This window comes from Mustela erminea, chromosome 5, assembly GCF_009829155.1.
Source record: "Mustela erminea isolate mMusErm1 chromosome 5, mMusErm1.Pri, whole genome shotgun sequence".
Taxonomy (NCBI): domain Eukaryota; kingdom Metazoa; phylum Chordata; class Mammalia; order Carnivora; family Mustelidae; genus Mustela; species Mustela erminea.
This window is the reverse complement of record NC_045618.1, coordinates 31,988,684-32,002,287: the sequence shown is the minus strand read 5'-3', so window position 1 is coordinate 32,002,287 and position 13,604 is coordinate 31,988,684. Positions and strand designations below refer to the sequence as shown.

The 13,604-nt window shown below is 38.8% G+C and overlaps 1 protein-coding gene across 3 annotated transcripts in view; it reads right to left on the bottom strand.

Annotated features, from left to right (window-relative positions):
• NPTN (neuroplastin) overlaps positions 1-11,983 on the bottom strand; it is a 70,248-nt gene extending 58,265 nt beyond the window's left edge. For 2 of the 3 annotated variants that reach the window (XM_032342512.1, XM_032342513.1), the window contains exon 1: positions 11,694-11,981. In XM_032342512.1, the coding sequence (XP_032198403.1) occupies positions 11,694-11,784 (91 nt within the window). In that variant the 5' untranslated portion in view covers positions 11,785-11,981. Of the gene's footprint in view, positions 1-11,693 lie in introns of all 3 variants that reach the window. The other variant, XM_032342511.1, reaches the window with a different exon arrangement.
• Positions 11,984-13,604: the final 1,621 nt, after the last annotated feature.

Genomic DNA, 13,604 nt, shown 5'->3' with positions numbered 1-13,604 from the left:
ATTTCAAAGATTACAGAAATTCAGTATCAGCCTCCCACAGGAGAGGGAGGATAATTCAGTGAAACACATCATCATCATCATCATCTTCATCATAAAGGCACCTGGGTGGCTCAGTCAGTTAAGCGTCCAACTCTTAATTTCAGCTCAGATCATGATCTCAGGGTTGTGAGATAAATCCCACATCAGGCTCCATTCTGGGTGTGGAGCCCTGCTTCAGATTCTCTCTCTCCCTCTCTCTCTGCCCCACCCTCTAAAAAGAATAAAATAAAATAAATAAAACAAAATGCACATTCTAAGATACACTCATCATTTGTCAGAAAAAACAACCTTGAAATAATTGCCCTTCTCATTAGCATTTCATTTTCCTCTTCAATTTCCTATGAATCACCAGAGCTGCAGTAAGCATAAATACTTTATAAAGTACAAAACCCTGTAACTCAAAGCTATGCATACATGCCACTTTACAATATGGTTTATAAAGCACTTTCCCACACATTATCATTTAATTTAATGAGAACCCTATGGATTAAGTACTAACCTAATCTTAAAAATGGAAAGTATAGCAACTAAAATGGAAATAGGAATTCAAGACTACTCCCAAATCCAGTGCTTTTTCTATTCAACTACACTGCCCCACAAAATAACATCTTTAACACAGTTTTTATTTATATTTTACATTCACAGTGGGAAAAGAGTATCAGTTTATCTGTAATATGGTCTCCAACAGAGTTTAGACATCAAATTTAAACTACACTAATTTTCTAGTTTCATAAAAACGATGAATTATTTTGAACACCTCTTAAAACTGCCTTAAATATATTTCAAATAAATATGTGTAAGTATAAGTATGATCACGCTTTATGCTACTTAATATCATTCATCCTGGAACCTACTTTTTAAAAAATTTCTTTATCTGAGAGAAAGAGAGATATCACAAGCAGGAGGGGCAGAGGAAGAAGGAGAATAGAATCTCAAGCGACTCGCTGCTAAGCATGGAGCTCAGTGGGGGCTAGATCCCAGACCCCAAGATCATGACCTGAGCTGAAAACCAAGAGTCAGATGCTTAACTGACTGTGCTACCCAGGTGTCCCCACCCTGAAACCTGCACATTGTTCAATTCTTGTTATTCTTTTAGCTGTATCACCCTGGCCCACACCACAAGGACAGAAGGTAAAATCTCTTACACTGAATTACTAATACAAAGTGACATAACTCTGGTCAAAGACCTTAAAACTAAAGCTCATGGAACCATGATTTTTCTTAGTATTAAAACTTACCTGTAAAGAAATCACATCCCTCAACTACAGAGCTAACATCTACTTTCTGACTCTCTAAATCAGGGGGTTATAATTCAGCAAGTGAGGGTGTGTGGCCAGTCACATCTTCATTCATACATTTCTCTTCTTCCATGCTAAGAATGCAAATATATTCCAAGCCCCAGAGTAAAAATCTGAAAAATAACAATCCTTGAACGAAGGGCCACAGAATTATCTTTATCATATATGCTCAGGCAATAGTGACCTAAATTTTAAAATATTTCAGGAAAGTAGAAAAGAGGGGAGTTGATAAAATAACCACCTAAGAGCTTGTGCAGACATCCTTCCCGAAAATAGCTTCAATTTTTAAAGAATAAAAAACCTATTCTGTCAAATATAACAGAATTGAAGAAAAGATATATAGAAACATGATGTAACCAAAATTTAAAAACTACCCTAAACTATATTTTCTCACACAAAATTTGCAATATGACAATATGCAAATTTTAATATGACAATTTTGGTCATATTAAATCTACTTTTAAAAGATTTCCTTTAACACACAAAACTCACCAAATTACAAGATTCTTTGTCACTTAAGTTCTAAATGGAAAACCAAAATAGAAAAATAGAAAAAAAAAAAAAAGACATTAATGTTGCCAGATTCAGCAAAAAAAAAAAAAAAAAACAAAAAAACTTTGTTGTTTATCTGAAGTGCAAATATACCTGAGCATCCAACATTTTATCTGGCAACCCTCTACTCTGAACTGAATAAAGTGAGCTCTTACCTCTCCCAAAGTATTACAGCATCAGCTCCCACTCAAAGAACAAGCTAGGCTTCTATCACAGAAGAATTTTGACCAATGAACTCTTAAAGAGTTAGTCTGGCAGTTGATAAGGCTTTCTTTAAGAGCTGACATTTACCATATAAAAAACAATGCCTGTTTCCTAAGAGCCAAAGTTTAAACTTTTACTAGGTTCCATGCAATATGAACTCTTAAGGAGTTTAATATTTCTATGTGTAAAACCCAAATCTGAAAAGATTCATAATGTAGGTTTTTTGTAACTAAAAAAAGTTGTTCATAAAGACTATAATAAGCAGAATCCTATTTTCAGCATTACAAGCAAATACTAAAAGCTACTTTAATGGATTCCAAAGTTCATCTGCCATTTTTTTTTTTAATTCATAACCATAGAACTTTGGTGTTGGAAACTAATTTCTGACCCTTTAGAAACTTCTGGAAGTCCCACTTCACTTCATATTCATTTCCATAAAAGTTTTTTTTTTCTATTACTGAGCTCTTAAGCAAGTACTAGATATAACAGAGCCTCCCTTTTGTTTTATGAGGCCCCTCTCTCCTCTCAACCTCTTGCCCTACTTATAAACAGCTCTGACAATGAGAGAGTGCAAATAACTATTCCTCTGCTAGTTTCATTAATATCATCTTCTTAATACTAAATCTATACTTTTTTCCTCCTCGTGCTCTAGGCCACTGCTCTATGATACAGCCCATCCATCTTTGGAGACTGCCTAATTCCCTTACTTCATTTACACTGCTAGCTTGAAGGTATTAATAGATAATCATATCCCCCTAGTGCTCCCTTTTCCTAAATTTAGCTCCTTCAGGCTTTTCTCCTAAGGCTTACGCTACCATCAATGTAGAATTATCTGCATGTTATCTTAAATGTGGTTGAAAAGTGTTCATAATTATTTGGGGTTTTAGCCTAGTAAGAAAACAGTAACACTGTTAGCAGTACCAGATCACTAGGTTATTTGTCTAGGGGTAATTCAGTGACAGTTCCCCTGGAAGTTATTTGAAACCTCGTTATAGTTGCTCTTCTCTAGGTAGCAGTTTCCTGGTTTGCATTAAGGCCATTTATTTCATCTTCTTTGGTGAATGATTTGATATTCAGCATTAACTAATATAATTTCAATGCTGGAGCAGCTATGTTATTTTTCCAGTTGTTCCACAATGTCCAAAACTCCACACAGTGTCTAAAAATGAGTAAACCTGCTACTCTAGGATCTTAAACATGAAAGCCTAATGATGCTTCAGTGATGCTTCTGTTTTATTTTTCCCTCCTTCCCTGTGGCCAGTACTCAAGTCATTCTGTATTCACCAGCAAAGTTCCTCAGACAATGGCATGAAAGGAAGCATTCAGTTCTGAATAACACGCAGAGCTCCCAGTCCTGTACTCAAACCATAACTCAAAGGCAGAGGCTAATAATAAGCAACAGAAGTTCTCATTTAAAGGACAACTAAAGGGGCACCTGAGTGGCTCAGGTCATAATCTCAGAGTCCTGAGACCCAAGCCCTGCGTTGGGCCCTGGCTTCATCAGGGAGTCTGCTTGAGATTCTATTCTCTCTCCCCATCTTTCTCTCCACCCTGCCCCACCATGCACTCTATCTCTCTAAAATAAATCTCAAAAAAAAAAAAAAAAGTAAATAAAAGGATTAAACATACTAGAAAACTTATGCTTTGATTATAATATTCAAAGTACTATAGCTTCCCCTATGTCCCAAGTTCAGATAGGGAAAAAAAGTCATCATTATTCATGAGGCAAATGCCTCATGAAAATCCTTATTGTGTTTATAATCATATTATTCTAGACAACCACAGCACATAAAAAATAAAACAACAACCCCAAAACTACTCCATATGAGAAAATGCTGTTGAGTCTCACTATCCATTAATGAATTATGAAATCGAGGTAGGTCACAATAGTTTTCTTCATATGCATGAGAATGCAGATAATTGTACAAATGTTACATACTTATGCATATACTTTGTCACAAAATCTGTACTTCTGGATCACAAACAAAGTGTGAAGTCTTTTTCTAAACAGTCTTTTTTATTTTTAGAATCATTTCAACATAATTGTGAATGAAATTTATTACCATTTTATTAATGAGCTAATCCCTACTAAATGCATTTCAGTATCTAGAAAATTTTAGTTTGTAATGTTTATTTTTCATGTTATTTTTAAATTAATAAGCAGCAAGGATGTATTTATAACTCTTGAAACTAGATGATGAGTATATGGGAGTTTATTACATTATTGAGTCTACTTTTATATGTTTGAAATTCTAACAAAAATGTAAAAAAAGAAAACAAGGAAATGGATTCTACTTAACAAATAAATACAAAGACGTATAAGACAATAAACTTATAAACTGAGACTTGAACACACTATTTCTAAGGACAATAACCCAGGAACTTCCTCAGATTTAATTCTGGTAATACTTAGATTGCCTTGTTCAACTATAATGGAAAAGTTTAGAGATCTAAAAAAATACATAAGAGACAGGGAGAAACAAAGCCATAAACAGAAAACCTCCTCAATGGATAATACAATTATTTAAGTGTGCCTCATTGTCTCTTCATTGCCTCTACAATAGTCAACTACTTTTCAACAACAGAAAGAACACAAAATATCTACCTACCTTGCAGTGCTTTTCATTTCTTAAAATGTTAATTCACACTGGCAATTTTCCCCAGTGAGTTTAATATAAGAGCTCTGTAACACAACATTCTGCCTTCCTTGAAACAGAAACTACAAATGTTGGTCTGAAGTAGGCTTACAGGCAGTTGGATTACAAAAACAGTGCATACCTCAAAAATCAGTTTTTCTTATTTCCAAAAGTAAGTTTCTAAGCACTTATTAAAACATAAAGCCTTCTCTCCCTAGGCCCTTTATGCATTAGAACTACCTTAAACTATAAGGTCAATTGTGTAATTTTAGAACTGGAAGGGAATTTAGACATCAAAGTGGTTTTTCAAATACTGTATCAGGAAGAAAAGAAGAATCAGTGGCATAACAATTTATATACCCAGGCACACTTACTTTTTACTGTATCATACTGCATATGGAACATTTTATTTTGCCTTGTTAGTATTCTATCAGAAAAAGGACATGATATTTTGTCTTGTACAGTATTTTACATCTAATCACTTTTAGAATGTGAGTATACACCTGGATAGAATTAAAACTATTGTACAATCTGTAACTTAATGTTTTCTGATAATATAAAACTTACATAATATATAGAACCCTGACACTTTCAGAATGATTTCACATAATCTCATTTATATTTCACTGTCTAGTCAATTTGAAGCAATTCTTGGGTGTAATGATAAAAACTAAGATAAAGCAAAGGGAAACAAAACCTATCAAAACTGACATATTTCTGGAAAATACCATAAAATGCACCACAAACTTATAGTAATTAGGATTATTTGGAAGACAAGCCAGTCTTAAAACATCCCATAACTGTTTTCAGAAATGCAAAAGAATACCATTCACTAGTTTTAGTACAAGGAACTTAACACAAGATGTTTCCATCAAAGCTGACCCACAATCTGTTTTTAATGAAGAGATAGGACTGGGTTTTTTAAACCTGAAACAACAAAAACAAGAAACGAAAACCAGCAGGTGGGTAAGGAACCCTGAAAACATTTCCCACTAACTTACTATATGCAAATAAATGTTGATACTTATGATATTCTTTAAACCCCATTTCTACACAGACCAATTAAAAGTTCTGGGCGCCTGGGTGGCTCAGTGGATTAAGCCGCTGCCTTTGGCTCAGGTCATGATCTCAGGGTCCTGGGATCAAGTCCCACATGGGGCTCTCTGCTTGGCAGGGAGCCTGCTTCCTCCTCTCTCTCTCTCTCTGCCTGCCTCTCCAACTACTTGTGATTTCTGTCAAATAAATAAATAAAATCTTTAAAAAAAAAAAAAAGTTCTGAGCAATCGGGTCAAAATAACCTCATTAATTAGGTTTAATAAATGTGTATCTTTGTATTTACATAAAAACAAACAAAAAGGCCTACTCTCAGTTTTAGATAACACAGTAACTGGAATTAGGTGCAAATCTTTACTCCCTCTCCTAAATTGAATAAATTTTTGAAAAACAGATAACATTCTATATAGAAATAATGTTTTTACATAAGATCACTGAAATATTTCACTTTAAACTCAGTGAGAAGTCTATATTTTATATATGTACACACACACACACCCCTATAAAATCTAACAGTTCATAAATCAGCTAATTTTTACTGGAGCTACTTCCCCAAAGCTAATCCTTACTAACTAAAATTAGGAATTCTGAAAAAAAAATCTACAAAAACGTCACAAAGAAGTTTAAAAATGGATTATCTAAGGTGCTTAAAATTAAACTCCATGTCATCAATGGCATTTAAAAAAAATTCATATAAAATGATGTTTTGTTTAAAGAGACACACTTAAAGGCAAGTCAACTGTTCACAGGTGATTTAATACCATTTTTTTTTTAACATTGATGTGTGAATTTACTTTAGAGGTCCCAGCTCTATTTTCTGACAGATTCTATTTTTCCAGATGGTCCTCAAATGAAGACTTATTCCTCAGTCTTACATCCCACTTTTCTCCTTGTACTACTGAAGCCTTTCTCATCTTTCCCTTTCTCTTGTAACTTCATTCTCTACCTCTGATCCTGTCCAGATTGTGCTCACTGTAAACAAAAAAGGAACAGATGCAGAAAATTCTTCACAGAATTCACTTTTTCCAAAACTTATGTGCATAATTTTACAGAAACTTTTATTGAACATCTCCTGCAAAATAGCCAACACTGTTTTCCTACACTTCATCTGTACAGATGCTAGCTACTTGTTACCTTCCCAAACTGTCTTGTAAGCAAAAACTTTTACATAGATCAAACAAAGTATGGATTTTACAAAAATGTAAAGATTTTACATTCATCTTATTTTGAAAAAGTACCTCAAACTAAGTAAATGAAAACATGTCCAAATCGTTGGAACACTTATCTGGTCATATCAGCTCATCTCTGCAAACCCAGTTAAAAAATCACTTTTGTTTAAAAAAATAATAAAGACAATACAGTAACATTTTGCCTTTTACTTATGTCTAAAGATATCCTCCAGAGAAAATATTTCACATCAAAACTGTATTGAGAAAAAGAAAGGGATTCTTTCAAGACAAAATAGTCTAATTTCCTCATAAGGATTTATATAACTAAGTCAGACCTGCATTGATCTTCACTCTTAATTTCTGGCAAATGTTTGGACTGTGGAGCACATTTATATCTAAGGGCTTTTATTTCCTTTCATTGTTTTAAACCTCGGTGTATTAATAGGTCAGCTTTATTAAGTCTGACAACACAAAAACCCCATCTGCATCTCTAATTTGAAACCAGTAACCTTGAAAAACAGAGACTAAGAGCTCAGGAAGGATCCTGACTTAGAACCATGACCTTTCCACCTGAGACCCAGGACCAATTTTTCATGCCTAGGTGCTCCATCCTATCAGTAGTGATACTTGTCAATTCCCTGAGAGACTAGAGGCTTATAATCTCCTGAGGAAATGCTTTATTCCAAGGCAAACTATTTCTTCTGGTCATTTAAAATCTTATTGGGATTAATTACGTTAAGATCTCTTGCTTGACATCTAGCATGTCATTTGCACCACAGATGCTGTAGGTAACATCTGTCTTCTGTCACTCATTTCAGTTCACCCGAAGAGATGAACAATCAACAGCAAGTACATGCCTAAAAACATACTCAGGGAGAGAAAACTGCCAAACAACTAAAGCAAACAGCACTCGACAGAAAAGAAAAAGATTTGTGAATCATCTATTGCTAATACTGGCATTGTTACAAAAGACAATGTTCACAACTATCTAGTATCACCTAGCAAAACGGTCTCTTAAAATTTCACTCATTAATAATAAAGTTCATTAGACTCCTTATTTTCTCCCACTGAGCCCTGTTAATTACCCAATTTTATATTTTCAGTATGAATGTATTGCATTTTTACTCTCCACTCCACATTCATTCATTACTTAACATCTCCAGCACTCCCACTGTGTGCCAGGCACTACACTCTGCTTCTCTTCTTCACAAAAATGGGATTCTATGAAAGGATGATACCTAAACCATATGAAAGATACTTAGTTCACTGAAAAAAAAAGAAAGACCATGAAATCTCCCGAACAATGAAAATATGAACTTCCTCATCTGAATTTGCAACTGCAGACACAGTGCAGCTGGTCATTTAAAGTTACATAAGCAAAAGCACAAATCTCTGTTCAGGGCCTTCAAAATGGCCTACTTAATTTTATTCAAGATAGTGAGCAGCATTAACAATTAAGCGCTCAACATACAAATGATAAAAACAAGTAGTTAATAATGTTACCTTTTAAGGGATAACAACAGTAACAGCAAACACTATAGTGAGCAAACACTTAGTACATATAATTACTGTTATGCTACATAATGTAGCATATGGCACATATAGTAACATATAGTAACATATGTTACATATAGTAACAAGTGTTACATATAGTAAAAATTCACTCCCTACTGAAACTCACTATATATGCCAGGCAGAAATCTCAGTGCTTTATACCATTATCTCATTTAATCATCCCATCATCCCTAGGAGACTGGCATTATTATAAACTTCCTTTTACAGATGATTAAACCGAGGCTTGGCAGTATTATGCACTTAATATAAAATAACTTAGCTAGAAGAGCTGCGACTCAAACCCAGGTCTATCGGGATCCAGAGGCTGCTCTTGATCACCATATAATATCGCTTGGTTTACACTCATTCAATTTTAAAGTCTAAAGTTTTTGAATGTCATATCAGAAACGTTACTTTTTAAGACAAATTTCTTCCTCTAAAATGAGTTACATCTTTCTTGATCTATATAAAAACCAACACCTTAACTAAGGATTTTACTTTAAACTGTGGTCCTACAAGTCTAAAATTTGGATGAGAAAGTCCATCTGAATGAAAGCCTTGAGTCTCTTGGGTCACAGCTGAGAAGCAAGAGGCCTTGAGGGTCATCAGTCCAAACTCCTCATTTTAAGAAAATGAAAGAGACCTTTTGAAAAACATGTATTATCAGTCTAAACTACCACATACCTAATCCAAAAACACTTAGGTTTGGGGTTTTTTTTTCCCTAAGTCACCATTTTAAGTAAATAAATCTAACATTTTGATATCGTACAAATAATGGTATCCATTTCTGATGCACTATAAGAAAATACAAACTCCATGACAAGAAGTCAGACTCTTGTAGGGCTATTATCAATTGAAAGCATGAATCGTATCATAAAACATGTTATAGAAAGCTATAAAATGGCAGTCTTACCTATATGGACTCAAACACACAAAAAAACAGCCATTTCTTCCTTAAATAAAATTTACATTCATTTGGGTCAACTACAGGGCTCAGCTGCACTTCACCAGTCAGGTCAGATGACTGAATTCAAGCTCATTTCAAGGAAAAGCTGCACTATGCCGTATTTAGAACACGTATCACTGAGAATAGCCAGTTGAGTCTTGGTAGGCCTATCCAAAAACATTGCTTTAGTTGCTAAGAAACTACAATTTCCCCGTATTATAAATCATTGAAAGAAGCTAAGCCACAGCACAGAGATTAAACATGTTAAGATAAAAAATCTCTCACCTATCATGCCAAAAGAAACCATGCTATTTCCACAAATCAAAGAGCTGAAATTAGTATTAGGCTCCTTTAAATCATATTGTTAATACAGACTAAAAACTGATGAGACAAATCAAACTAACTCTACCCAGCCTTCCACAGTGGCCTCATGCTTTGGAAGAAACTGAAAAATACCCAACCGACTTCACATATTCAATGCGACAGAAATATATTTCCTTCCTGACCCCTGCAGTGATAATTCAAGGCCATGAAGCATACACAAGATTTGATTAGTGCAATCTGGTATAGCAAAAACCTATATTTAACTTATGGTGATTTTCAATCCTTTATTGATATATTTTCACTGTAATCCTCAGCATTTTAAGCCCAGACTCTCCACAGAAGGCTTAACTTCAAAGACTCTATCAGTGATTTTTTTTTTAAATGAAAGCATTAAATTCCAACTATTCCAACAAGAGTAATTATAAATTGTTCTAGTATAACGAGACACTGAAGAATCAGCAATAATAATTTCTAGTTCACTCTCTAGCAGGGACTTCTGTTAAATTCTTTCCTACAAAAATATGTTTAAACCTCTTAAAGGCTGTTTCCACAAAAGCAGAAACTAGTTCTCAGTATTTTTCACCTCTGAAAGATCAATTCAGCAGCTGAGTTGTAACACGGCATCACCAGTCAGAATCTTTTTTGTCTTGATCCCCCATCACCATGATTTTCTCTATTTCTCCATCTTCTCTTAAAGAGCTTCCGTTCAAAACCTAATTGTTTCCACTACAGACGGTACACATCTCAGGAACTACTTTCACGTTCCTCAGAAATAATGTCTGTTCTGCTCTGAAACTTTTAGATCTTTAAACCCCACTGCCTCCATCTCCCTGTCTTCAGATTCAGTCCCACCCCTGCAGTTCCAGTTATGTGTCTCTGCCTTCCCAAAGCCCTAAACAGTATCATACAACACTCGCCACAACTCAGCTCCTCCCGACCCTAACATATTCTCCACACTGCAAACCAACATTACACCCCCGGCTTCCTGTATTTTACTCCCTTTCCTTATTTTGTCTTTCCCCCACCCCCATCTCTGTACCCAGACACCCTTATTGCTCTAATAAATATTCCCCCTACCTCAGTTTCAACCCTTTCTCCCCATCCTCTGCTCGTTTTTCCTCTCCTTATTTAGAAACTCCTTTTTGCTCTCCCAACCACTACCCTAGAATGCCCAACACTCCACCCTCCTTAGCAAACCCAGCCCTCTTCCCCCATCTCGCTGAGAGCCACAGCTGTTTCTCTTTTCAGATCCCTTACTGCAGTCAACCCACTACCTTAGCTTTCCACCTACCTTCCCTCCACCTCCATATCTAAGGTTCCGCGAGTCTTTACCCCTCCTTGGGGCTCTAGTACTCTGCTCAGTATTCTTCAGGACTCCCCTCCCCCCAGTGTCTCCTTTTCTTTTTTTTTTTTTTCCCTTTTTTTTTTTTTTAGGGATGTCAGCTGTCTCACGGGGCCCCCGTAGAATCCTAGATAACACCAGTGCCCGGGACCCCCGTCCTCTTGGGGAGCCTTAGTGACACCACTCCCGTCGCCTTAAACATAAATACCTGGATTCTACCGCCTTCTTTAAATGCTGCGCCCCCTCCTCATCCGCCCCCGCTACTCCAGCTCCTCACGTCGGCTTCCCAGAGTCCCCTCCCCGGCTCGCAGCGACGAGCCCCACGATGTGGAGCCTCTAAGTCCGCAACACCACAGGCTCCTAACGGACGCCCCCACCTCTCGGACCGGCGCCTCGGTTCTCACACCCGCGCCTCTTCGAACTCCCGACCCGCATCTCCCCTCGGGTGCGCAGCCCTTCATACTCTCGACCGGCCCTCTTCCCCTTGCTCCGGCACCTCCTCGGGCCCGGGACGGCCTCCTCCGGTCGCCGGCGTCCCTCGGCCCCCGCCCGGCCCGCCCCCGGCACCCCGCTTACCGTTCTGAGCGGCGCCTGGCCCTGGGAGGAGGGAGCCAGAGACCAGCAACAGCGAGAGGGCCAAGGCGCTGGGAAGCGACGAGCCCGACATCCTCCCTGCGGAAGACCGAACAGCGAATGGGCCGGGGCCAGAGCCGGGGCCGGGGCCGGGGCCGGGGAAGGGAGGGGAGGGAGGGAGGGGGCGGGCGAGTGCGCGAGGGAGTGAGCGAGGGAGGCAGCAACAGCTAGGCTCCGTCCTTCTCCGTCCTCCTCCTACCGCCGCAGCGCCCAAGCCTCGCGAGATCTTCGCTCCCGGGCCGTGGGCGGTTAAGGAGAGACGGCGGCAAAGCTCGCGAGAAGAAGCTGTCTCAACTGATGCTCCCGCCCCTCAGACCGGTGTCCCGCCCCTGCAGAGGCTGATTGGCCTAGAGCTAGATGGGTCACGTGCCAAGGGCACTTCTGGCCACGTGACGGGGCGGGGCGGGGCTCCTCCACTCCTTTGGCCCTGGTGGAACCGTAGGCTGTGCTTTTTGCTTACCCTCTGTGAGACGGGAGCGCCCATAAACAAGAGGAAGCTTTGGGGACACAATATGTTTCCTTCTCTCATCCTGCTTTTCATTTGTTGGAGCTCTAGGCTGCTCTCATTGTCTCCAAAGTCCTGTTCGGTCTTCCTTCTGGACTTTGACCTCAGACCCCTACAGGCATCTGGCTCCAACCTTCTACTTCCGCCTGTTTTAATCCTCCAGGCAGAGTGACGTCCTCCACGTGTTCGATATTACCCTGTGCTTTCTGCATTTGCTCCCGCCCCTTGAGATGTCCTCCTTTTCCCCGCGCTTCTCCTCCTCCTCCCCCATTCTGACCTTATTTTAATTTCACAGAATCTCACGGCCTGAAGTTCAGCTAGCCTAATTGCGCATCCATAGACACTAAATGCTACAAGAAAGTCATCATGTGCTAACTTACATGAAGAATCTTCGGAAGCATTATTATGCAGTGAACATTTATTGAGTACCTGCTGGGGACCAAGTTTTCACATCTGCTGTGAAACCCAGATGTAAAGATTGTCCCCATTTTCATAAAGTTCACAACCTAATCTGTCAGAGGAACAAGGAAGAGGACGAATGATGGCATAGCAAAACGACCCATAGGAAAGGAGTCAGAGAAGAGTTCTGCTATGTGGTCGCTACTGTTTGTATGGAATTGAGAAATGCACTTTTTAAGGGTAATTTTTTGAACTGCTATCAGCACCGTCGATCCTTGGCCATCAAAGGAGTTTCCGTAGCTTAGCTCATCTCTTGAGTCAGACCAGACATCCTGGGGAGTGTCTGTGGAGTGAAATTGTGAGAAGACAAGTAAACAGTCCTGGTGATCTGAGTCAATTCAAAGATAGAGCTTGGGGAACCAGAAGGAAGGAACACTCACCAAGACCTTCACAGGCTCAAATCAAAGTAGTCTCAAGGTTTCAGCATGAACTGGACAGCTGGTGGTTCCAGACTGACCTTTCAAGCAAACACTGGGACTACAGCTGTGGCATGTTGCGGATGGAACGGAAACCAATATCCTCTGAGACTTTAGGTGTGTGTGTGACCAAGGGATTGGCAGGTGTCCTAGAATAAATAGGCCATTCTGCAGACAGCTGTATATGCAGGGCTGCAGGGCTGCCTGTGGTGAGGCGGGTTTTCAGCTAGTGGAAATTTGGTGAGATGCAACTATAACCCTATAACATCCCCATTTAATTAGGGAGCCTCATAACAAGGGATCCTTGCAAAATGATTATGCTCATTTTGTGGGTAGAGAAACTGAGGCCAAGAAAGGCGTGACCTGCCCAGGGCCTGAGTGTTTCTGGTAATCATTAGTACCAAACAGTCTGGTTTGACACCTTCTGGGCTCATGGCAGGAGTGCATTTCCTTGCCCCCCCTCGAAGATGGGAG